Source organism: Bombina bombina, chromosome 1 (assembly GCF_027579735.1).
Source record: "Bombina bombina isolate aBomBom1 chromosome 1, aBomBom1.pri, whole genome shotgun sequence".
In the NCBI taxonomy this organism is placed as follows: domain Eukaryota; kingdom Metazoa; phylum Chordata; class Amphibia; order Anura; family Bombinatoridae; genus Bombina; species Bombina bombina.
The window spans coordinates 604838356-604863258 of NC_069499.1; the positions used below are offsets into that span (position 1 = coordinate 604838356).

Consider the following 24903-nt stretch of genomic DNA (forward strand, 5'->3'; position numbering starts at 1 on the left):
GAAAATGGAAATTTACCCTCTAAGAGACACTTTTAAGCAAACAAATGTGTTTGACTGAAAAAATGACCCCTGCACCTCGCCACAGCTCTGCTGTGGTGCCTACCTGCCCCCAGGGTACTGCAAAAACATAATTTATGCTTACCTGATAAATTTATTTCTCTTGTGGTGTATCCAGTCCACGGATCATCCATTACTTGTGGGATATTCTCCTTCCCAACAGGAAGCTACAAGAGGATCACCCACAGCAGAGCTGTCTATATAGCTCCTCCCCTTCCTGTCACCTCCAGTCATTCGACCGAAGACAAGCAAGAGAAAGGAAAAACTATAGGGTGCATTGGTGACTGTAGTTTAAAAAATAAAATATACCTGCCTTAAAATGACAGGGCGGGCCGTGGACTGGATACACCACAAGAGAAATAAATTTATCAGGTAAGCATAAATTATGTTTTCTCTTGTAAGGTGTATCCAGTCCACGGATCATCCATTACTTGTGGGATACCAATACCAAAGCTAAAGTACACGGATGAAGGGAGGGACAAGGCAGGTACTTAAACGGAAGGTACCACTGCCTGTAAAACATTTCTCCCAAAAATAGCCTCCGAAGAAGCAAAAGTATCAAATTTATAAAACTTTGAAAAAGTATGAAGCGAAGACCAAGTCGCCGCCTTGCAAATCTGTTCAACAGAAGCCTCATTTTTAAAAGCCCATGTGGAAGCCACAGATCTAGTAGAATGAGCTGTAATCCTTTCAGGAGGCTGCTGGCCAGCAGTCTCATAAGCTAAGCGTATTATACTTCTTAGCCAAAACGAAAGAGAAGTTGCCGAAGCCTTTTGGCCTCTCCTCTGTCCAGAGTAGACAACAAACAAAGCAGATGTTTGACGAAAATCTTTAGTAGCTTGTAAATAAAACTTTAAAGCACGAACCACGTCAAGATTGTGTAATAGACGTTCCTTCTTTGAAGAAGGATTAGGACACAATGACGGAACAACAATCTCCTGATTGATATTCATATTAGACACCACCTTAGGTAAAAAACCCAGGTTTGGTACCCAAAACTACCTTATCTGCATGGAAGATCAGATAAGGGGAATCACACTGTAAGGCAGATAACTCGGAAACTCTACGAGCCGAGGAAATAGCTACCAAAAACAGAACTTTCCAAGATAAAAGCTTGATATCTATGGAATGAAGAGGTTCAAACGGAACCCCTTGGAGAACTTTAAGAACCAAATTTAAACTCCATGGCGGAGCAACAGGTTTAAACACAGGCTTGATTCTAACTAAAGCCTGACAAAACGCTTGAAGTCTGGAACATCCGCCAGACGCTTGTGCAAAAGAATAGACAGAGCAGAAATCACAACCCCTTTTCCAGTCCTTCTTGGAGAAAAAATAATATCCTGGGAATCCTGACTTTACTCCATGAGTAACCCTTGGATTCACACCAATAAAGATATTTACGCCATATCTTATGATAGATTTTCCTGGTGACAGGCTTTCGTGCCTGAATTAAGGTATCAATAACTGACTCGGAGAAGCCACGCGTTGATAAAATCAAGCGTTCAATCTCCAGGCAGTCAGTCTCAGAGAAATTAGATTTGGATGGTTGAAAGGACCCTGAAGTAGAAGGTCCTGTCTCAGAGGCAGAGTCCATGGTGGAAGAGATGACATGTCCACCAGATCTGCATACCAATCAAAATCACTGATGCTCTCTCCTGCTTGATTTTGGCAATCAGACGAGGGAGCAGAGGAAACGATGGAAACACATAAGCGAGGTTGAAGGACCAAGGCGCTGCTAGAGCATCTATCAGCGTTGCCTTGGGATCCCTGGACCTGGATCCGTAACAAGGAAGTTTGGCGTTCTGGCGAGACGCCATGAGATCCAGTTCTGGTTCGCCCCAACGTTGAACCAATTGTGCAAACACCTCCGGATGGAGTTCCCACTCCCCCGGATGAAAAGTCTGTCGACTTAGAAAATCCGCCTCCCAGTTCTCTACACCTGGGATATGGATAGCTGATAGGTGGCAAGAGTGAATCTCTGCCCAACAAATTATCTTTGAAACTTCCAACATCGCTAGGGAACTCCTTGTTCCCCCTTGATGGTTGATGTAAGCCACAGTCGTGATGTTGTCCTCATTGTCGCTAGCTGAGGCCAAGCCTGAAGAACATTGAATATCGCTCTTAGTTCCAGAATGTTTATTGGAAGGAGGGTCTCCTCCTGAGTCCACAATCCCTGAGCCTTCAGGGAGTTCCAGACTGCCCCCCAGCTTAGAAGGCTGGCATCTGCCGTTACTATTGTCCAATCTGGCCTGCGAAAGGTCATACCTTTGGACAGATGGACCCGAGATAGCCACCAGAGAAGAGAATCCCTGGTCTCTTGATCCAGATTTAGTAGAGGGGACAAATCTGTGTAATCCCCATTCCACTGACTGAGCATGCAGAGGTGCAGCGGTCTGAGATGTAGGCGGGCAAACGGCACTATGTTCATTGCCGCTACCATTAAGCCGATTACTTCCATACACTGAGCCACCGAAGGGAGAGAAGTAGAATAAAGAACACAGCAAGAATTTAGAAGTTTTGATAACCTGGTCTCTGTCAGGTAAATCCTCATTTCTACAGAATCTATCAGAGTTCCCAGAAAGGAAACTCTTGTGAGAGGGGATAGAGAACTCTTCTCTTCGTTCACTTTCCACCCGTGCGACCTCAGAAATGCCAGAACTATGTCCGTATGAGACTTGTCAATTTGGAAATTTGACGCCTGTATCAGAATGTCGTCTAAATAAGGGGCCACTGCTATGCCCCGCGGCCTTAGGACCGCCAGAAGTGACCCCAGAACCTTCGTAAAGATTATTGGAGCTGTAGCTAACCCAAAGGGAAGAGCTACAAACTGGTAATGCCTGTCCAGGAAGGCAAACCTGAGAAACCGATGATGATCTTTTGAATTGAAGAAAAAATAATTAAATAACACCACATCTCTCTAACTGCTTCCATGCTTGTCGAGAGCTGCAAGAGAATGACTGGAGGTGGCAGGAAGGGGAGGAGCTATATAGACAGCTCTGCTGTGGGTGATCCTTTTGCAGCTTCCTGTTGGGAAGGAGAATATCCCACAAGTAATGGATGATCCTTGGACTGGATACACCTTACAAGAGAAAAGACTTGACAATGATCCGGTGAACAGAACAGAAGTTTAGGCCCCACCGGAGCAAATGTCTGCTGCCTTCTCAGTCTGAGTAAACTGCGCGTCTGAGCGCACGAAAAGGCCCCGCCCATCATGGACGTCATGCTAACCGTCTGAACAACCGCATGGGAAGCGGTCGGAAAACAAGCCATGTGGTACCTTAGTAAATAAAGAAACTTGCAGCCCTTGTTAATAAACTATAAATTCACAAGCTGCCTATCCCAGTGTCTAGTCCCATATAGTGTAACGTTATATGTTAGGCAATATGAATAAACATAGGTCTCTCAGTAACACCCTCAGTGTACAGGTCTACTGCTTACCCCTTCCCTTGCAGGGAAAAAATGTCAGCCAGCTCTGATATACCAAGTCTCCTCAGAATAAAAGACTGAACATACCTCAATGCTGCTTGTAGCATGACACCATTTTCCACACTGAAGATTACTCTTGCACTACACCTTCAGAAGTTCTGTGGAAACCAACATGGATCTTAGTTACATCTGCTAAGATCATCAACCTTAGGGCAGAAATCTTCTCATATCTCCCTGAGGAAAATAGTACTCACCGGTACCATTTAAAATAAAAAACTTCTTGATTGAAGAATCTAAAACTAACACCTAGCTTTACCTCTTCCTATTACTAACACAGGCAAAGAGAATGGCTGGGGGTGGAGGGAAGGGAGAAGCTATATATATACAGCTCTGCTGTGGTGCTCTTTGCCACTTCCTGTTAGCAGGAGGTTAATATCCCACAAGTAAGGATGAAATCCGTGGACTCGTCGTATCTTGTAGAAGAAAAGAAGAACCAAGTCTTTCCCATTCATTCCTAATAATATTCGCCATCTTTACTGGAACTGGGAAAGTCTGTGGTATAACCCTGTCCTTGTAAATCTTATCTAGTTTAACAATACAAGGTTGCTCAGGTAATTTAGGTTCTGGAAACTCTAAAGTAGCCAAAACTTCCTTTAACAGAAGGCGTAAGTGTTTAATCCTAAATCTAAAGTCAGGTTCCTCTGCTGCTGGAGGCTTAGGAGGCAGCAGATTCCGACCCAGAAAAAGCATCCTCTGAAGTATCAGAGGCGTCTGCATCAGCGGATAATCTTGTATCAGGATAAATCCAACAAGTTAGTAGATGACCCCTGGAAAGAATACCAATATTTGACCTTTCGCTTGCGCTTAGCAGGGCGAGGTAAAGCACTGATGGCCGCAGACACTGCCATTTGTAGCTGTTCAGTAAAGTCTGGCGGTAAGAGGGCCCCTTCAGAAAGAGGATTAGCAGTGCAATGGGAAGCTGCATGTGTAATAGGAGATGACTGCAGGGAACGCACCTCAAGGGACGGAGACTCCTCAGAGGTGGACGGCTCAGTGGTACTAAACATCTTGGTTTTCTTAGATATAATTTTTTTTATCAAGTAATCTGGAACATAATTGAGCAGAGGATATACCGTAGCCTCCTCATAATATAGACGGGTATTAGACTTAGGAAAAGAGGGAGTACCCTCTAACATATCAGAGTCCTCCTAAGCTTGGGCTTGTAAGATGGACTATAGAAAAAGATAAATAGCACCTTTAGACCCCCAATGGCTGGGGCACTCACCACCTCCTATGACCCAGGCCCCACAGAGAAACCGCTTTGTCTCCTGTAAACCGCACGGTCAGGAAAGAGGAAATCAATGTGACCTGAATGTTCCAAGATCTGCCTGAGCCTCATCTCACACATGTTGCAGCATAAAACATAAGTAAATTATGCGTTAAATCCCCCCTGTTCAATAATCCCCTTCCGGAGATATTAACCCTTGATTCCATACAAATAAAAGGAGTCACACTGTGACCCCTATCTTCTTGCGTTATCATATGTGTATCAAAAAATTAAACGATCTTACCGGAATCTCTGTCGTGGAATGGACACAGCCTTTCAAATGTGAGTCTTATAGCATCGCTCCTGACATGGACTTGAGTGATAAAAGCAGGCAGTGAAACTCCTCAACAGCGATTGCTTAGGAGCTGTTAATACGAGTCTGGATGGGTTAGCAGAAAGACTCTCCCTGCATCTCCAGACCCTAACATTCGCCAATGCTCTCACTGAGAGGCTGACAAGACTACTTAAAACTCCAGTCCCATTCCTAAGGGTACTACCCTCCATAAGGAACAACTCTGTATCTTCTGACACTTCTCTGCCAACCTCCTGTGCCAACCTCCTGTGACGAAAGGCAAAGAATGACTGGAATATGAGGGAAGTGGGGGGGGAGGTATGTAAAGCCTTTGGCTGGGTGTATTTGCCTCCTCCTGGTGGCCAGGTTCTGTATTTCCCACAAGTAAGGAATGAAGCTGTGGACTCTCCTCATATTAAGAAGAAAAGGTGGTGCATTAGCACCAGAGAAACAGCATTAGATTGGTCTGATTGCATTAACAAATCTAAACATCAGCCACATAAATGAGCTGGAGAAGGCACTTCAGTTTTCTTACAATAAGCACACCTGATAATGGCAGAAAGATGTTCAGGAGCCTCAGTTTCTTGGGTAGATTTAGGGACAAAATTCAGTTGCTCCATTATAGCATATGGCAAAGCAATGCAATAAACACTTAAATCCCCTTAAAAAGCTCTAGGAGTGGAAACCACTTACCCATTTTGTAATTAGCTTTTAAAAATAGACTCACAGGTACGTGTGCTAAGCCGACACGTGCAAAACAAAGCAGGTGAAACCAGGTGCAAGCATAACCGAGAACAAACGCACGCTAAACCGACAAGTGTAAACCAGAGGCCGACGCATGAAAAACAAAAACAAAGTGCACCAAAAAAGCCGACACATGCAAAACAGCAAGGGAAGCACTGGAGAGTGGTACAAATATAAGTGTCTGCAGGTAACAGTGAAGCATGATGGAGGTTTCTTGGAAGTTTGGAGCTGCTTTTCTGCAAATGGAGTTAGGGGATTTGGTCAGAAATAATAGTCTCCTCAATGCTGAGTAGTATAGGTAGATACTTATCCATCATGCAGTACCATCAGGGAGGCAACCGATTGGCCCCACATTAACTCTGTAGCATGACAAAGACCCAAACATACAGTCAGAGTCATTAAGATCTATCTTCAGCATAAAGAAGAACAAGGTGTCCTGGAAATGATGGGTATGGCCACTACAGAGCCCTGATCTCAACACCAAGTCTGGCTGGAATTACATGAAGAGAAAGAAGCAACAGCCTGCCTAAATCCACAGAAAAACTTTGGTTAGTTCTCCAAAATCTTTGGAACAACCTACCCATCAAGTACCTTAAAATCCTGTGTGCTAAGTGTACCTAGAGGAATTGATGCTATTTTGAAGGCAAAAGGTTGGTCACACCAAATATTGATTTGATTTAGATTTTTCTTCTGTTCACTGACAAAACTATTTTTGAAACCATTCTTACTTAACAGCATTTTTCACACCTATAAAACTTTTGCACAGTACTGTATATACTGTGAACGCCTGTACATGCTCAGTAGAGCTGGTGCCTCAGAAAGTGTGCTAATAAAATGATTGTGCACATTTTGATAATGGGACAGAATTGAACCAGTTGCTTTACAATATCTGATGAAAGCAATGAACATAAAGTCATGATAACTCATCACAAACCTGTCTAAGGAAGAGGGCAGCATAGCTCATAAGTGCAGGATGGAAGACTATGTTAAATGATTTCTTGTACAACGGAACTCCAGAACTTTCCAAGATATGCTCCTCCAGCTGTATGCCCTGAGGATGGCTGTCCTGATGAAATGCCTGCGAAGTCCAAAGGCATCCAACCATGGATGTCAGATACTGGTTGTACTCCTGGAAAGTTTGGCTATTTATGTTTAAGTTCATTCCACCCTGCAAGAGAGTTGTAAGAACGTGGGTTATGTCTAGCTATCTGTGTTATAATCAACAAATATTTTTATTTCATTTTTAATTTTATTTATATACCTTTTTTTGTCTCTCATTCGATTTGGCAGTCACCAAGTTGGTCCTATACCTGTGAAGAAGGAGCAGATCTAAAAGATGTGAATGGAACCATATCTCCCCTTGGGATCACACAGATGGGAGGAGTCTGTGGCATGTTTGTCTCTGCTTATCAGAATGACACTAGCAGGATAGGGTTACTGAACTTGAACTCTGTCCCACCCCTGTAAGGTAATAAGGAAATGAGTGCTACAGCACAAGGAGTCTTTTCTTCTATGGTAGTTAGGCACACACTTCAGTGTGTCAAAGAGCAGTAGAAGAAACACTAATAAAAGTTGTTTTTTTACATCTTCTTACCTGTACATAATGTAGCAGAGCTGGTTAAGATTCACGCAATCCATGCTGAGAAGGGCAGGATAGAATACACCTGGAGGGGGCAGGATGATCAAAGGCAGGGAAAAATGCACATACATATCACAGACCTGAAAGTAAAAAAGGAGGCTGGTCAGGTTTAATGTGGATATTTGAGAACAGACATCCTAAACATGGTACTACATGTATGCAGAACAGCTACGTGTATTCTACTTATCTAAGAGAACTGGCATTCAAAACAGTAATATTGCTGCAGTTTCACCTGCTTTTATAGCATCAGTCTGTTCCAAGCAACCTTACAGATGTCTGGCAAAAAACCCTAAGGGTCACTGGGGTTGTTATTATATGGTTCTATAGAAACAATGTGCAGACAGTTAAAGGGACACTGAACATTTTTTCTTTCGTGATTCAGATACAATTTTAATTAACTAACTTTCTCATTTACTCCTATTATCAATTGTTCTTCGTTCTCTTGCTATCTTATTTGAAAAAGAAGGCATATAAGCTAAGGAGCAAGCCGATTTTTGGTTCAGTACCCTGGACAGCACTTGTTTATTGGTGGGTGAATTTATTCACCAATAAGCAAGAACAACCCAGGTTGTTCACAAAAAAACAAATTATTCTTACCTGATAATTTCCTTTTCTTCTGATGGAAAGAGTCCACAGCTGCATTCATTACTTTTGGGAAATAGGAACCTGGCCACCAGGAGGAGGCAAAGACAACCCAGCCAAAGGCTTAAATACTCCTCCCACTCCCCTCATCCCCCAGTCATTCTGCCGAGGAACAAGGAACAGTAGAATAAATATCAGGGTGAAAGGTGCCAGAAAAATATAAGGACGCCCCACATAAAATTACGGCTGGGGAGCTGTGGACTCTTTCAATCAGAAGAAAAGGAAATTATCAGGTAAGCATAATTTATGTTTTTCTACTTAAATGGAAAGAGTTCACAGCTGCATTCATTACTTTTGGGAAAACAATACCCAATCTATAGAAGACACTGAATGCCATGATGGGAGGGTACAAAAGGCGGGCCCATACTGAGGGCACCAGGCCTGAATCTCTACCCAATTTTAAAAAAAACGCTTTGTCGAGAAAATTTTAATAGAAAAAGCCCCAATGACACTGACTCACAGTTAGTCCAGAAGCCCCAAACTGACTCAACTGAGCCAACAGTCCTCCAGGAGACACTGTCGCCCAAAAACGGTCCCCCACCACTCATCTCCACAAATGAAGGAGACATCAGCTGAAACCCCCAAGGGAACAAGAAAAGGAGGAAACTGAAAGGTCCCCTAATAAAAAAAAAAAAAAAAAAAAGAACACCTCCACGAGTGAGCCCAGCTCACAGAGACCCAAATGGGCCGAAAGAGGCCACGCCTATACCAAGCGAAACCCGGGATAAGACCGGGCACAGAGACAGAACAGAAGTCTCTCCAACATCCTGCAAGCATGGAATGCAACTGAAGAGGCAAAGTCCTCCCAGTGTCTGACCATAGAATACCAAAGTATTCGACCATGAAAAGTGTGCAATACACCCAGGTGAAAAACCCCAAGTTTGAGAACACAGAGACCATAACAGGACAACACAGAGGGTACTTGCAAGGAAGAAGCAGTAGTCAAGCAAGAAACAGACCGCAAAAGCAACCCCCAGACAGAGGGAACGCTGCCGGACCTGCACACAGGTCCCTAAAAAGGGGAACACAAAACCTCAATCGAGTCCCCCACCCGAAGGAGAGTATACCCTCAGAACCCGAAGGAAGAGTAAACCCTCTTCTAATCAATGGAGCAAGTTGAAAGGAAAATATATACCCCAGCAAACTAAGCTAACAGGATAGACTCCACAAAGCTCACACATCCAGAGGAGACTGTGACCCAAAAACCCGCTGAATTCACAAACACTTATCGCTTGTTAATACACTACCAACGGACGGATCTGCAACATCCAGCAATCACCCTAACCACGCGGAGCGAACCGCAACAATATACAATACCAACAGAGGGGAGATGCAACATCATTGTCACGGCTCTAGAGAAAGATAGCGCAATGAGCTTGCAGCTGAAGACATACGACGCTTACATTACACTGACCAGACATCTACAGACAGGGGAGTTCAGGCTGTTGGCTGTCTGACTGGGGGTTTGTGGTGGACCCCTGGAAGGGCACGGTGGGGATGCTTCATACCCACAAGTTATGCTTGGCTGCCTACAGGTAACACACCCAGATACGGGACCAAGGCCCCTCCCAAGCCGTATGGGAATATTCAGCTTATTGACACCACAAGAGGAATAATAATAGACGCTGATCCAGGCCCTCCTATATCGTTAAAATATATCAATGGCCTGCTCAGGAAAAAGGCCCTGGGGTTAAAACAATCCTAGGACTCCAATGTTCTCCAATGCCTAGGACTCATAACCTTATTACCTAGATAGTTTTAGCGTTAAAAGCTTTTCATCCTACCACATTTTAAGTTACTGTATTGCAGTATTAGCTTTTTTATTTCTCACTTGTTATATATGCATTGACATTTGATAAATTGTTTATGACAACTTCTGTAAGCACCTCTGTTTTTTATGCCTCTCCTGTGGGTTTGAGGGGGACCACAGGAGGGATATTTTCCTCATGGATTGCTATGCAGATGTTAGACAATTTCCCATCTTCTATGAATGTACAATGTTTTGAACGTGAGTCACCGATAGAATGTACATTGAGATCTTTGGAAAGACTCTTGATTATAAGCCCAACCTAGGGGTTTGTGTGGGCCCCTGGAGGGATAACTTCCACAATGTTTGTTAACCAGAAGTCAACTATATAAACTTATCACTGTTGAATGCATGCTTTACATAATATCAGCTTCCCTGCGGCCAACGGCCGGGGCCACGAGGGAGTAAGCACTTAGAAAGCTTAATTTAATATATATATATATATATATATATATATAACACTCAAGATTAACTGAAGATCATGTATACAGAATGAGGATATAGCTGTTAATGGGCTAGAACCTATTCACATGCAGTTAGCTCACATTTAGATCTAGAAAGGGCACTCAAACCACCTTAGCACTGATGTATACAGTAACCAGGTGTAACCCTATCGTGAAAGCATCTTCCTTAGCCCCTAAAAAAGAAAACTATCACTCTATGTAAAATCTACCACAGTATATATACTCTTTTCGACTGATGTCAGTTGGTTGGGCTTTGGCCCATAGTTAAGTTAGCTAGGTTTATTTATGTTAAACAAGATATAAGGGTTTTATAACTATTATGTAAAACTAACAAGGATCCAATGTATGTATAACCTATTGGAATTTTAAAGTATATTCTACCGAGTATAACAAGGTTTATGGGATGTGAAAAAGTCGCCTTTAATAAGGCAGTAGTCTATGGGATACTAAATTTACTAGATCCAAGGTGCACCTTAGATACAATCCTCACTATAGTGCACTTATGTATGATTCATCATATATAGCTATTCTGTATTATGTGTATACTACTTTGTCTTGAACCTCTATTCCATTTTTGCCCTTATTGTATGTGTAGGGTGGTTATTTAAGATTGTGCGTAGAGTGTTATAATGGGCATGAAAGATATACTATAAATGAATCTCGGATAAGCCCTTTAATATCTATATTTATTAATCTCTATATTATAGACTATGAAAATAATGGTCGCATAAATCTCTAGGTTAAGTAATAATTTCTACTCGACATGTATTAATGCCATAATGCATAATTTGGTATGCATAATACACTCAGTCTGTTAGTATGTATCTATTATTTTAATTCTCAATATTGACAAATGTATTCCTTTAAGCACTCTGCTATGTAAATAGAACGGTTTCTTTAAATTGTATGAGAGCGGTGTGCCTATTAAAGGTAGTTGTGTAACAGCTGGGTTTATCCCTGACAAAGTGCCGTTTAGCGGCAGGAAACGCATTGGATGTTAGCTGTGGTGTGAGGAGTGGTGTGTACCTTTAGTCTTTCACTCAAAATATAACACTTTGGAACGATTTACCCAGTTCGTCTATAGACTGTTTATTTCCTCATTGGTGGAGTGCTTGTCGTAGTTACGGCGTTGGAGAAAGACGTGGAGGTCTTTACGGTCATGGTTCCTGAGCTACATCTACACTGTCCGGTGAGGAGGAGTTTGCAAAGATTATCCACCATCCCGCGGAGTGAGGCCGGTCAACAGTGAGTAACCTGGAGCTGTTTTCACAGCACACTAAGTCTCTAGATGCTTGACACCTTATTACTGCTGTCTTTCTTATTTGCAAATTACTGATGATACATGATATTATACAAACATACTTGAAGACTGAGGTGTGTGATAGTATGGAATATCGACCAATGATATATAAGCGTTACAATGTGTGTATGTGAACACTCCAGCTGAACTTGTATACTGTAAACACTGCATGATACTATTGCTATTTTGATAAATGGGTGTTAACAGCTGAGGAACTTCGTTTTTGGTTTTGCTTCCTGTGTCGATACACGCCAAACAGACTGATTATTACGGTAGAGATACAGATACAAATTATACTAATAAGTAACAGTTTGTTACAAAAGCAGTCAGTGATATATTTGGCGTATGTGAAGGGTTATATAACTTGAGTCCCTACTTCACAGGTCGCTAAAGTGTGAATATAAATGTGTATATAAATTCTCTATATTGCGACATTTCAGTGATTGCTAGGTGTGGATAGAAGATTTTGACTTTTATCCCAGTCATGGATCAGGAAGAAATCAATAGCAGATGAGCTAAATTAGATTTACTTATTAAAGGGGACACCACTCCAAAACACACACCTGCAGATCTGAGTGTATTGTTTTCAACAAAAGAAAAATTGACAATAAAACAGCTTAAGACATGGTGGGAAATGGAATTTCTACAACTCTATATCAATGAGGAGAAAATACCACAAGGTCTTAGGATGAAGAAGTATCCAGCAGCAGAAAAAGCGGATGTAGAGTTCATGAAAGAGTGGAATCAGAATTTAACAGATTGCTCTGTGACTCTAATGAAACAACTACTGAAAAGAAGACCTCTGTGAGATAGCTGAGATACAAACACAAATAGAGGCTCTTAAGGTTGATGAGAGATTTAAGGATTATACGATGCAATTAAAAGATACAACTGAAAGAGTTGATAATGAGGTAGTCTCCAAGAAGCTTGGAAAATACCAGAGAGACTGTAAAGACTATGATTTGGACATAGTCTACAATTGGAATACCGGAATACAGCATAATAAAAAGAAAATCTATAGTAAAAAGAACAAGAGTAAAAAAACAGATTCACAAGGGGACATGTCTAAGAAAGAGGATCAAAGGAAAGTTAAATTTTCTAGTGCCGAGGGAAGCTCCTATGCGTATAGCCCTAGGTTATCAACTCCTATGACTGGTAGTAGTGAGAGGAGTGATACCCTGGGGCAACAAGACCTAAAGATAATGCCGGTCATAGGTCCTTAGTAGACCTAGGGATTACAGCTAATATGTCCAGTAATGGAGATAAGGTAAAAGATGGAGATCTAATAAGGACAAAGAAAAAAGAAGAAGATCCAAAGGCAAAGTATCCAAGCCGATTGACCAGGGCAGCGAAAGAGAGGAAAGAAAAGAACTATTAAGTGTTGTCAACTTATCTACAGTGTTGACAAAAGCACAGGAGACAGCACTATCAAAGGGGATGGGTTTTTAACCCTCAAAAGACATGGACTTATTCAATACTATAATTGATCTTAAAGGGACACTGAACCCAAAAATTTTGTTTTGTAATTCCGAAAGAGCATGCAATTTTAAGCAACTTTCTAATTTACTCCTATTATCAATTTTCCTTTGTTCTCTTGCTATCTTTATTTGAAAAATAAAGCATCTATGCTTTTTTTGAGTTCAGTACTCTGGACAGCAATTTTTTATTGGTGGATGAATTTATCCACCAATCAGCAAGGACAACCCAGGTTGTTCACCAAAAATGGGCCGGCATCTAAACTTACATTCTTGCATTTTAAATAAAGATACCAAGAGAATGAAGAAAATTTGATAATAGGAGTAAATTAGAAAGTTGCTTAAAATTTCATGCTCTATCTGAATCATGAAAGAAAAAAATTGGGTACAGTGTCCCTTTAATAAGTTTGTGAGGAAAGTGACACTCAAGAGACACTTCTCTAATGAGGATTCACAATCCATTGTTGACATTGATAGTACTGTCACTACCAATAGTAGTGAAAAGATTGGAAATGTAGATTCACTAAGATTTGATGAATTGTGTGATACTAACAGTTTGAGAATCTTGGCAAGTGAGAGTCTAAGATATGATTCAGCAAATGTATGTATTCCTAGTCCTGCACAAAGAAGAGGGCACACTAGTACCTTTTATCCCATACATGCTAGGGTGACCTTATTGAAGTATTTCACACAGTGGTAGAAGAGGAATTGAGCCAATTATATGAAACTAAAGTTAAAGGGGAGAATAGAAAATAAGAAAAAATGGGATAATTTATCTGTAGGTGAAAGAGTAGCACTAAAGGAAATTAAAGATAATAAAAGCTTGGTAGTATCCAAGTCAGATAAAGGGGGTACCATCGTAGTCCAGGACAGGACTGATTTTGTAATAGAAGCAGAGAGACAATTGTCTGTTAAGAAGACATATCATAAATTAATGTTTAACCCTACGGAACAGTATAAAAGGGAACTTACAATCCCTCGATATACACCTTCATCTAGTAGCATTCTAACACATACACAAGTGGAATGTTTGATTAATGAGAGTCCATTGATATCAGTTTTCAAACATCTACCTAAAATTCACAAATGTACATCTAAACCACCGGGGAGACCCATAATATCTACTATAGGAACCATAGGAGAGAACCTAGGCAGATGGGTTGATAACTTTTTACAGCCCATAGTTAAGAATCTGCCTGGGTATCTCAGAGACACGAAACATCTCTTGAGAAAATTGGAAGGATATGTTTGGGATGCAGAATCTCATTTTTTGACAGTAGACGTAGTGTCTTTATATTCTTGCATAAGGAAGGACTCATTGTCCTAAGTGAAATGCTTCATATTTATACTAATTTTGAGTCTGATTTTATTAATTTCGCCCCCTCATATGCTAAATTTGTATCTTGGTTATTTGGAGATTAATAAAATATTTACAGAAAATAAAGCATTAAAAAAAAAAATTCAGTTTTATACAAGATTTATAGACTATCTTAATTATTTGGAAAAGTGACGTTCCAAATATAGATCAGTTTATAGGATTTCTATAATAATAATGCTCTCTTCTGTTTGATACGAGCAATGACTCGTGGAAGTAGAGCAAAACGGAGTAAACAGATATGCCAGACTGAAATCCCAAGGAACCGCCAGAGCATCTATCAGGGCAGCCTGCGGATCACACAACCTTGAACTGTACCTTGGAAGCTTGGCGTTCTGCCAAGACGCCATCAGATCTAACTCCGGTACCCCTCATTTGAGGATTAACCTGGAGAACACCTCCTGATGGAGAGCCCACTCCAAGGGATGAAATGTCTGTCTGCTCAGGAAGTCCGCTTCCCAGTTGTCCACACCTGGAATGTGGATGCCAGAAAGACAGCAATAGTGAGCTTCCGCCCACTGAACAATCCGAGCCACCTCCTTAATGGCTAAGGAACTCTGAGTTCCTCCCTAGTGGTTGATGTAAGCCACTGAGGTGATATTGTCCAACTGGAACTTGATAAACCGGGCAGAGGTCAAGCCATCAGAGCATTGTAAATCACTCTCAACTCCAAGATATTTATGGGGAGAGCAGACTACTCCCAAGTCCATAGTCCTTGCGCCTTTAAGGAGACCCAGACTGCTCCCCAGCCCAGCAGGCTGGCATCTGTGGTTACAATCACCCAGGAAGGTCTCCGGAAGCATGTGCCCAGAGACCGATGCTCCTGAGAAAAGCACCACGGAAGAGAATCTCTTGATCCGATTGATCCCCGTTCCATTGCCTGAGCATGCATAACTGCAGAGCTCTCAAATGGAATCAAGCAAAGGGAATAATGTCCATGGAAGTGACCATCAGACCAACTACCTCCATACATTGAGCCACAGATGGCCGAACAGTAGACTGCAGAGAGAGGCAAGAGAAAAGAATTTTGGATTTTCTAACCACTGTCAGAAAATTTTTCATAGATATGGAATCTATTATTATCATCATCTTCATTTATTTGTATAGCGCCGCCAAATTTCATAGCGCCGATTATGGTCCCTAAGAAAACTACTACTACTTGTAGCTGGAACAAGGGAACTCTTTTCCAGATTCACTTTCCATCCGGTGGAATGTGGAAAAGACAACAAGATGAGAATTTGCTTGTTGAAAAGATGGCGCCTGAACCAATATGTCGTCCAGGTAGGGCGCCACTGCAATTTCCCAAGACCTGATCACTGCCAAGAGAGCCCCCAGAACCTTTGAGAAAATTCTGGAAGCTGTGGCAAGGCCAAAACGGGAGAACCACAAACTGAAAGTGTCTAGAAATGCGAATCTCAGGAACTTGTGATGATCCCTGTGGATGGGAACATGAGGATATGCATACTTCAAGTCTATGGTCATCATGAACTGACCCTCTTTAGACCAAGGGAAGAATGAAACAAATGGTTTCCATTTTGAAGGACTGTACCCTGAGAAACTTGTTGAGACACTTTAGATCTAGAATAGGACGAAATGTTCGCTCTTTTTTGGGAACACAAACAGATTTGAATAGAATCCTAGACCCTGTTCCCTTACAGGAACTGGAACTATCACTCCCAGGGAAGAAAGGTTCTGAAAGCAATTCAAGAATGCCTCTCTTTTTATCTGGTCTGCAGATAATCTTGAGAGGTGTAACCTGACTGGGATGAAAAGTGTTGAATTCTAGTTTGTAATCCTGAGACACTATGTCCATGGCCCAGGGATCTGGGACATCTGGTATCCATGCTTAATAAAAAAAAATAAAAAAAAACAGAGAAAGTCTGCCCCCCACTTGATCCGATCCCATATCGGGGACAAACCCTTCATGCTGATTTAGACTCAGCTGCAGATTTCTTAGATTGCTTCCCCAGTTCCAAGACTGATTGGGTTTCCAAGAAGACTTTGACTGTTCCTGCTTGGAAGAGGGTGAGGAAGACTTTACTTTGAAGTTTCGAAAGGAACGAAAATTACTTTGACGTCCTTTAGTTCTATTCTTCTTGTCTTGTGAAAGAAAATACCCTGTTCCACCAGTAATGTCAAAAATTATTTCTGCCAGAACTGGTCCAAACAAGAAGATAAAGAAAATTTATACAATACGGATAGGTACTCCCCTTTGATTAGAACTGCTGCCTTCCAACAGTCTTTCCCAAAGGCTGTAAATTCAATATATGTTGCAAGTAGAGGCGCTGGTTCTTAGGGGTCTTCAGAGGATTCCTCTCTGTATTTAACAATTCTCCCAAAAGAGCTGCGTCTATCTGTTTAGAGAATATCACATTGGTGTAGAATTTCCAAACACCTTTGCAAATAAGTGCAGAATACTCACAGAATAATATCAGACTAACGACTCCACGACTTTTTGTAAGCCATACTAAGTTTTAACAGCTCTTGGAAAAGACGGTAAATCCATTGAAACGCATTGAGCCAAATAAACAATATTTTTATCCAAAGAAATTTGTTTCTCTTTCCTGACCGTTTTGTGGAGCCGTTAGTCTGATATTATTCTGTGAGTATTCTGCACTTATTTGCAAAGGTGTTTGGAAAACAGAATTTATGTTTACCTGATAAATTACTTTCTCCAACGGTGTGTCCGGTCCACGGCGTCATCCTTACTTGTGGGATATTCTCTTCCCCAACAGGAAATGGCAAAGAGCCCAGCAAAGCTGGTCACATGATCCCTCCTAGGCTCCGCCTACCCCAGTCATTCGACCGACGTTAAAGGAGGAATATTTGCATAGGAGAAATCATATGATACCGTGGTGACTGTAGTTAAAGAAAATAAATTATCAGACCTGATTAAAAAACCAGGGCGGGCCGTGGACCGGACACACCGTTGGAGAAAGTAATTTATCAGGTAAACATAAATTCTGTTTTCTCCAACATAGGTGTGTCCGGTCCACGGCGTCATCCTTACTTGTGGGAACCAATACCAAAGCTTTAGGACACGGATGAAGGGAGGGAGCAAATCAGGTCACCTAGATGGAAGGCACCACGGCTTGCAAAACCTTTCTCCCAAAAATAGCCTCAGAAGAAGCAAAAGTATCAAATTTGTAAAATTTAGTAAAAGTGTGCAGTGAAGACCAAGTCGCTGCCTTACATATCTGATCAACAGAAGCCTCGTTCTTGAAGGCCCATGTGGAAGCCACAGCCCTAGTGGAATGAGCTGTGATTCTTTCAGGAGGCTGCCGTCCGGCAGTCTCGTAAGCCAATCTGATGATGCTTTTAATCCAAAAAGAGAGAGAGGTAGAAGTTGCTTTTTGACCTCTCCTTTTACCAGAATAAACAACAAACAAGGAAGATGTTTGTCTAAAATCCTTTGTAGCATCTAAACAGAATTTTAGAGCACGAACAACATCCAAATTGTGCAACAAACGTTCCTTCTTTGAAACTGGATTCGGACACAAAGAAGGCACGACTATCTCCTGGTTAATGTTTTTGTTAGAAACAACTTTCGGAAGAAAACCAGGTTTAGTACGTAAAACCACCTTATCTGCATGGAACACCAGATAAGGAGGAGAACACTGCAGAGCAGATAATTCTGAAACTCTTCTAGCAGAAGAAATTGCAACCAAAAACAAAACTTTCCAAGATAATAACTTGATATCAACGGAATGTAAGGGTTCAAACGGAACCCCCTGAAGAACGGAAAGAACTAAATTGAGACTCCAAGGAGGAGTCAAAGGTTTGTAAACAGGCTTGATTCTAACCAGAGCCTGAACAAAGGCTTGAACATCTGGCACAGCTGCCAGCCTTTTGTGAAGTAACACAGACAAGGCAGAAATCTGTCCCTTCAAGGAACTTGCAGATAATCCTTTCTCCAAACCTTCTTGAAGAAAGGATAGAATCTTAGGAATTTTTACCTTGTCCCAAGGGAATCCTTTAGATTCACACCAACAGATATATTTTTTCCATATTTTGTGGTAAATTTTTCTAGTTACAGGCTTTCTGGCCTGAACAAGAGTATCAATGACAGCATCTGAGAACCCTCGCTTTGATAAGATCAAGCGTTCAATCTCCAAGCAGTCAGTTGGAGTGAGACCAGATTCAGGTGTTCGAACGGACCTTGAACAAGAAGGTCTCGTCTCAAAGGTAGCTTCCATGGTGGAGCCGATGACATATTCACCAGGTCTGCATACCAAGTCCTGCGTGGCCACGCAGGAGCTATCAAGATCACCGATGCCCTCTCCTGATTGATCCTGGCTACCAGCCTGGGGATGAGAGGAAACGGCGGGAATACATAAGCTAGTTTGAAGGTCCAAGGTGCTACTAGTGCATCCACTAGAGTCGCCTTGGGATCCCTGGATCTGGACCCGTAGCAAGGAACCTTGAAGTTCTGACGAGAGGCCATCAGATCCACGTCTGGAATGCCCCACAATTGAGTAATTTGGGCAAAGATTTCCGGATGGAGTTCCCACTCCCCCGGATGAAATGTCTGACGACTCAGAAAATCCGCTTCCCAATTTTCCACTCCTGGGATGTGGATTGCAGACAAGTGGCAGGAGTGAGTCTCCGCCCATTGAATGATTTTGGTCACTTCTTCCATCGCCAGGGAACTCCTTGTTCCCCCCTGATGGTTGATGTACGCAACAGTCGTCATGTTGTCTGATTGAAACCGTATGAACTTGGCCTTTGCTAGGTGAGGCCAAGCCTTGAGAGCATTGAATATCGCTCTCAGTTCCAGAATATTTATCGGGAGAAGAGATTCTTCCCGAGACCAAAGACCCTGAGCTTTCAGGGGTCCCCAGACCGCGCCCCAGCCCACCAGGCTGGCGTCGGTCGTGACAATGACCCACTCTGGTCTGCGGAAGCTCATCCCCTGTGACAGGTTGTCCAGGGACAGCCACCAACGGAGTGAATCTCTGGTCCTCTGATCTACTTGTATCGTCGGAGACAAGTCTGTATAGTCCCCATTCCACTGACTGAGCATGCACAGTTGTAATGGTCTTAGATGAATTCGCGCAAAAGGAACTATGTCCATTGCCGCTACCATCAAACCTATTACTTCCATGCACTGCGCTATGGAAGGAAGAGGAACAGAATGAAGTCTTTGACAAGAGTTTAGAAGTTTTGATTTTCTGGCCTCTGTCAGAAAAATCCTCATTTCTAAGGAGCCTATTATTGTTCCCAAGAAGGGAACCCTTGTTGACGGAGATAGAGAACTTTTTTTCTACGTTCACTTTCCACCCGTGAGATCTGAGAAAGGCCAGGACAATGTCCGTGTGAGCCTTTGCTTGAGGAAGGGACGACGCTTGAATCAGAATGTCGTCCAAGTAAGGTACTACTGCAATGCCCCTTGGTCTTAGCACCGCTAGAAGGGACCCTAGTACCTTTGTGAAAATCCTTGGAGCAGTGGCTAATCCGAACGGAAGTGCCACAAACTGGAAATGCTTGTCCAGGAATGCGAACCTTAGGAACCGATGATGTTCCTTGTGGAAAGGAATATGTAGATACGCATCCTTTAAATCCACCGTGGTCATGAATTGACCTTCCTGGATGGAAGGAAGAATTGTTCGAATGGTTTCCATTTTGAACGATGGAACCTTGAGAAACTTGTTTAGGATCTTGAGATCTAAGATTGGTCTGAATGTTCCCTCTTTTTTGGGAACAACGAACAGATTGGAGTAGAACCCCATCCCTTGTTCTTCTAATGGAACAGGATGAATCACTCCCATTTTTAACAGGTCTTCTACACAATGTAAGAATGCCTGTCTTTTTATGTGGTCTGAAGACAATTGAGACCTGTGGAACCTCCCCCTTGGGGGAAGCCCCTTGAATTCCAGAAGATAACCTTGGGAGACTATTTCTAGTGCCCAAGGATCCAGAACATCTCTTGCCCAAGCCTGAGCGAAGAGAGAGAGTCTGCCCCCCACCAGATCCGGTCCCGGATCGGGGGCCAACATCTCATGCTGTCTTGGTAGCAGTGGCAGGTTTTTTGGCCTGCTTTCCTTTGTTCCAGCCTTGCATTGGTCTCCAGGCTGGCTTGGCTTGAGAAGTATTACCCTCTTGCTTAGAGGACGTAGCACTTGGGGCTGGTCCGTTTCTGCGAAAGGGACGAAAATTAGGTTTATTTTTGGCCTTGAAAGACCTATCCTGAGGAAGGGCGTGGCCCTTGCCCCCAGTGATATCAGAGATAATCTCTTTCAAGTCAGGGCCAAACAGCGTTTTCCCCTTGAAAGGAATGTTAAGCAATTTGTTCTTGGAAGACGCATCCGCTGACCAAGATTTTAACCAAAGCGCTCTGCGCGCCACAATAGCAAAACCAGAATTTTTCGCCGCTAACCTAGCCAATTGCAAAGTGGCGTCTAGGGTGAAAGAATTAGCCAATTTGAGAGCACGGATTCTGTCCATAATCTCCTCATAAGGAGGAGAATCACTATCGATCGCCTTTACTAGCTCATCGAACTAGAAACACGCGGCTGTAGTGACAGGGACAATGCATGAAATTGGTTGTAGAAGGTAACCCTGCTGAACAAACATCTTTTTAAGCAAACCTTCTAATTTTTTTATCCATAGGATCTTTGAAAGCACAACTATCTTCTATGGGTATAGTGGTGCGTTTGTTTAAAGTAGAAACCGCTCCCTCGACCTTGGGGACTGTCTGCCATAAGTCCTTTCTGGGGTCGACCATAGGAAACAATTTTTTAAATATGGGGGGAGGGACGAAAGGTATACCGGGCCTTTCCCATTCTTTATTTACAATGTCCGCCACCCGCTTGGGTATAGGAAAAGCTTCTGGGACCTCTAGGAACTTGTCCATTTTACACAGTTTCTCTGGGATGATCAAATTCTCACAATCATCCAGAGTGGATAATACCTCCTTAAGCAGAGCGCGGAGATGTTCCAACTTAAATTTAAATGTAATCACATCGGGTTCAGCTTGTTGAGAAATTTTCCCTGAATCCGAAATTTCTCCCTCAGACAAAACCTCCCTGGCCCCCTCAGACTGGTGTAGGGGCATTTCAGAACCATTATCATCAGCGTCCTCATGCTCTTCAGTATCTAAAACAGAGCAGTCGCGCTTACGCTGATAAGTGGGCATTTTGGCTAAAATGTTTTTGATAGAATTATCCATTACAGCCGTTAATTGTTGCATAGTAAGGAGTATTGGCGCGCTAGATGTACTAGGGGCCTCCTGAGTGGGCAAGACTCGTGTAGACGAAGGAGGGAATGATGCAGTACCATGCTTACTCCCCTCACTTGAGGAATCATCTTGGGCATCATTTTCAGTGTCACATAAATCACATTTATTTAAATGAGAAGGAACCCTGGCTTCCCCACATTCAGAACACAGTCTATCTGGTAGTTCAGACATGTTAAACAGGCATAAACTTGATAACAAAGTACAAAAAACGTTTTAAAATAAAACCGTTACTGTCACTTTAAATTTTAAGCTGAACACACTTTATTACTGCAATTGCGAAAAAGTATGAAGGAATTGTTCAAAATTCACCAAAATTTCACCACAGTGTCTTAAAGCCTTAAAAGTATTGCACACCAAATTTGGAAGCTTTAACCCTTAAAATAACGGAACCGGAGCCGTTTTTAACTTTAACCCCTTTACAGTCCCTGGTATCTGCTTTGCTGAGACCCAACCAAGCCCAAAGGGGAATACGATACCAAATGACGCCTTCAGAAAGTCTTTTCTATGTATTAGAGCTCCTCACACATGCGACTGCATGTCATGCCTCTCAAAAAACAAGTGCGCAATACCGGCGCGAAAATGAGGCTCTGCCTATGATTAGGGAAAGCCCCTAAAGAATAAGGTGTCTAAAACAGTGCCTGCCGATATTATTTTACCAAAATACCCAGATTAAATGATTCCTCAAGGCTAAATATGTGTAATATATGAATCGATTTAGCCCAGAAAATGTCTACAGTCTTAATAAGCCCTTGTGAAGCCCTTATTTACTATCTGAATAAAAATGGCTTACCGGATCCCATAGGGAAAATGACAGCTTCCAGCATTACATCGTCTTGTTAGAATGTGTCATACCTCAAGCAGCAAAAGACTGCTCACTGTTCCCCCAACTGAAGTTAAATCCTCTCAACAGTCCTGTGTGGAACAGCCATGGATTTTAGTAACGGTTGCTAAAATCATTTTCCTCTTACAAACAGAAATCTTCATCTCTTTTCTGTTTCAGAGTAAATAGTACATACCAGCACTATTTTAAAATAACAAACTCTTGATTGAATAATAAAAACTACAGTTAAACACTAAAAAACTCTAAGCCATCTCCGTGGAGATGTTGCCTGTACAACGGCAAAGAGAATGACTGGGGTAGGCGGAGCCTAGGAGGGATCATGTGACCAGCTTTGCTGGGCTCTTTGCCATTTCCTGTTGGGGAAGAGAATATCCCACAAGTAAGGATGACGCCGTGGACCGGACACACCTATGTTGGAGAAATACTACACCAATATGATATTCTCTAAACAGAAACAGCTCTTTTGGGAGAATTGTGAAATACAGAGAGGAATCCTCTGAAGACCCCTAAGAACCAGCGCCTCTACTTGCAACATATATTAAATTTACAGGTCCAAACAAGGTCTTACCCTTGTAAGGAAGCGCCAGAAGCTTGGACTTAGAAATAACATCCGTTGACCAAAATTTTAGCCACAACGCCCTGCGAGCTAGTACAGCAAAGCCAGATATCTTGGCTCCCAGCTTAATAACTTGCATGGTAGCATCAGAAAAAAAAATTGGCTAGCTTAAGAGCCTTAATTCTGTCCTGGATCTCCTCCAAAGGAGTCTCTAACAAAATTGAATCAGACAAGGCGTCGCACCAAAAAGACAGTGGCAATACAAACTGCAGGTTGCCATTGAAGACCTTGATGAACATATATCTTCTTCAAATAAGCCTCCAGCTTTTTGTCCATTGGATCCTTAAAAGAGCAACTATCTTCTATAGGAACAGTAGTTCTTTTAGTCAGAGTAGAAATGGCCCCTTCTACTTTAGGCACCTTGCTCCATGAATCTTTAATGGAGTCAGTGGCAGGAAACATCTTTTTAAAAACAGGGAAAAAGGTATCCCTGGCTTCTCCCATTCCTGTGAAATAATATCCGTTACACTGTCTGGAACAGCAAACCCTTCCACAGTGGAAGGAACATCATAGTATTTAATAGGTTTATTAGATTTCTTAGGGTTGACGACAGGCGTATCGTCCAAAGTAGCCAAAACCTCCTTTAACAATACACAAAGGTGTTTAAGCTTAAATCTGAAGGTTACTACTTCAGCATCAGATGAAGGAATTAGACTGTCCGAATCTGAGATTTCACCCTCAGAGGTTACCGTTGTATCCTCCTCATCAGACCTATGAGGGAGGGCAACCCGAGTAGCAGTGGGAAAAACAGAAACCTTGTTTTCTGAATCTCTAATTTTCCTCTTGCATTTTCCCTTTAGCATAGAAAAAACAGATAACGCCGCAGATATCGCAGAAGATACCTGCGCAGCAAATTCTGAAGGCAAATAAACTCCCCCAGGAGTATGAGAAGAACTGCAGGGCACTGTATGTGACACCATAGAGGCTAGGGACGTTTGAGGAAAAAGCTGTGGCATAGCCTGAACAACATCATCCTGGGAGACATTAGGCTCAGAAACAAAAATCCTATCTTTACCTTTTAAAAAGTTTTATCTAAACATGTAGAACAAAATTGCATATATGTCCATTTCCAATGGAAAAGATTCCTGCTCCATGATTGCAGAAGATTAAACAAATACACTCAAAATAACCCCTCAGAGAAACCTCTACACCTCAGCCTTGACTGAGGTGCCTACCTGCCCTTCCGCAATGACGAGTGCTAGAATCGCAAAGAGGAAAAAAAAGGAGAAGACTAGCTGAATTCGTCCTGTTCAGCCAACACCGCTCCTTAACACTGAAGACAGAAAGGAGCGTCACGTGACCTGGCACTATTCAGCTGCGCCACAGTAAGGCGTGAAAATGAAGGCTGGTCTCATCCTGGTTACGCTATGAAGCCTTGTTACACTGTGGGACTTCACTGTTAAGGCAAAATCTCAGTCAAACCACAAACAAAGTCTCAGCGATTACAGCCCAGGGAGTAATAAAAAATAAGAGCCAAAAATGAGATTAACCCTTTCATCTCATAAAAAAGAGTTAACACCTCAGTCTCCAAACACATACATAAAAGTGCCTGCCCCTTGCCTAAATTAAATCCTTCCTAAGGATTTATAATGTCCCAACCTAGAAGACAAAAGCACTTACCTGCAGTCTAGCTGTCCGGCAGAAAGACAGCTCACAAGGCG

General features: G+C 42.3%; 1 protein-coding gene across 1 annotated transcript in view; it reads right to left on the reverse strand.

Moving 5' to 3' along the window:
* Positions 1 to 24903, reverse strand: part of CENPI (centromere protein I) — a 224399-nt gene that overhangs the window by 73442 nt on the left and 126054 nt on the right. The window contains exons 17-19 of the mRNA XM_053698960.1: positions 7441 to 7565; positions 7108 to 7156; positions 6781 to 7014 (exon numbers count right to left, since the gene is read on the reverse strand). Coding sequence (XP_053554935.1) covers positions 6781 to 7014; positions 7108 to 7156; positions 7441 to 7565 — 408 coding nt within the window. The remainder of the gene's footprint in view (positions 1 to 6780; positions 7015 to 7107; positions 7157 to 7440; positions 7566 to 24903) is intronic.